Below are 2,119 nucleotides of genomic sequence, written 5' to 3'. Positions count from 1 at the left end.
GAGCCAGGGGTGGGCTAAGCTCATATATCCCCTCCCCGGAACAGCCAAATACCCAAAAAGAGGACTCCACCTAGAACTCTGGTCAGCTGCTGCCCATTGCAGGTGATCAGAAACCTGCCCAGTTGAGGATCCCCTGTCTGCCTCACCCTCATCCAGGGAAGATGTCAAGTGAACTCAGTACAAGACCAGTCAGGGGACAGAGAATCACAGCATAGGTGCCACCATGTGCACTTTATTGAATTCAGTGTGGACAGATGGATAACATTTGCATATGCATGGAGTAAAGGGTAAGGACCTCAGCCCAGGGTGAGGGGAGCTATGGACTGTGGAGGACAAGGCAGGACTAGAAGCCCCCAGAATCTGTTATCTTCTGTGAGAATGTTTGCAAGATGGCGACTATTTGGTGGAGTAAATGATGATGAAAATAATGATCACAAGGATGCTGAAGACCAGAGAGCTGATGTTCAGGCACTTGGCTGTGGAGGCGTAGGCCTGGGCTCCAGTCATATCACCCACCATCTTCCTGTCCCTAGACTGGAGGAAACCAGATGGTTAGTGGTCCTGGACCAGTCAACTGAGAGGCAAGTGCTCTGACCCAGTTCCCCTATCATTCTCCATGCCTACTGTAGCCTCTACCACCTTTAGCCATGGGCCTTTTTCTCTTTTCACATAGTCTAGGAGGCTCTAGTACTGGTCACTCACCCCACCATGGGGCATTGTTTCCTGTGAGTCTTTTGCACACTTTGCACACAGCCTGGAGTCCCAGTCTGCAGGATAAAGGGGCATTCCAGGAACTGAGGAGTATGGAGTAGGATAGCCTGACCACAGGATTCCCAGGCAGCTCCCTGTATGCCTACCTTGATAGTCTCCTAACACACACACGAGACAATGCACACAAACTCCCACACACATGTACAAACACAAGGCCCCACACACCCAAGTGCCATCTGGGCAAGTCAAGCTTGAGGGTCACATACATCTTAGACCATCATTACCCCATTTCCACCCCACATACCTTCACGGAGTAGGCATAAGCTATGAAACCCAGGCAACAGAAGTTCATGAAGAGTGTGTTGAATAAAGACCAGACCACATGATCAGGCTTGGAGATCTCACTGGGCATGTTGATGACGGTGGTTGTCACAGAAGTTGAACCAGGGGGTCCCCCCAGTACTGCTGCCTCTTGCTGTTCCTTAGGCATCTCCCGGATTTTTAGGCTGTAAGAGTTGTGAACCAAGAAGAGATGGGATATGTGGTCCACGGTAAGATGTCTTAAGCAACTTCAAGGCCTGCCTTTTCCCAAGCGGGGTCTGTTTCTCAGAAAAGTTTCCTTCTGTTCGTAAATGGTGTTTCCTAGGAACTGGAGTATAGACGAAATAGTGTTTTCATTTGTCACTATGGGTGTGTTCAGGAAGAGCCAATGCTAAGACTTTTCAAGCTGCCCTAGGGAATCCCCTGAGGCTGGAATTTGAAGAGCTGGTCAACAACTCCTCTGCCTTTGTGGGGAATAACCCCAACTGCATAAATTACAGTAAGTGGAGTAATGTGATATCCCTGCTATGTTTTGAGGAGTGATGGCTTTTCTATGCATGTTTTTAATCTTACCTCCGGTTAATCTGTTTTTTTTTTCCCTCTGTAGAACACCCATGCTGGAAGCTAAAGTTGAAAATAAAGGCCTGTAAAACTGAAGTTCTCCAGAGATAAGTGCACCCAAAATTCTGACCACAACAGCTCTATGTGGTTTTTTTTAAAAAAAGGCCAAAATGATCCGTTAAAACCCAGCTGGGGTGGGATGTGGCATGTGGCATGGCATGTATGCACCTTCATGAATATACTGGCATTATGGAGACTGCACCATTTTGTGAACGCTTGTATGTCCCTTTACTGCCTTAAGTTTCTTACAAGATAGGAAGCAGCAGAGCACCCCGTCTGTACCCCAAACCTGTTAGGGTTCCAAAGAGCAGCAGTTTCCCCCCTCCCCAACAGGGACCTCACCTTGACCTTTGGAGTCAAGGGAAACAAACTCTGCTGAGAAGCAGCCTGCCTTTCCTCTGATCTCCAAAGATAAGATAAGCAGATTCTACCTGATAACCAGAGATTTTAGAAGCTGTTTTTCTCT

At 47.9% G+C, this 2,119-nt stretch overlaps 1 protein-coding gene across 2 annotated transcripts in view; it reads right to left on the bottom strand.

Moving 5' to 3' along the window:
* Positions 1 to 204: 204 nt before the first annotated feature.
* The window catches only part of LOC103751065 (interferon-induced transmembrane protein 3), a 50,132-nt gene continuing 48,217 nt past the window's right edge, over positions 205 to 2,119 (bottom strand). For both annotated transcript variants that reach the window (XM_029556828.1, XM_017803554.1), the window contains exons 2-3: positions 1,016 to 1,217; positions 205 to 534 (exon numbers count right to left, since the gene is read on the bottom strand). In XM_029556828.1, coding sequence (XP_029412688.1) covers positions 397 to 534; positions 1,016 to 1,201 — 324 coding nt within the window. In that variant the 5' untranslated portion in view covers positions 1,202 to 1,217 and the 3' untranslated portion in view covers positions 205 to 396. The remainder of the gene's footprint in view (positions 535 to 1,015; positions 1,218 to 2,119) is intronic.

This window comes from Nannospalax galili, unplaced genomic scaffold (assembly GCF_000622305.1).
Source record: "Nannospalax galili isolate Female #2095 unplaced genomic scaffold, S.galili_v1.0 scaffold507, whole genome shotgun sequence".
NCBI lineage: Eukaryota > Metazoa > Chordata > Mammalia > Rodentia > Spalacidae > Nannospalax > Nannospalax galili.
Note: the sequence above shows the minus strand (reverse complement) of the source record. Positions and strands in the feature narration are given on the sequence as shown.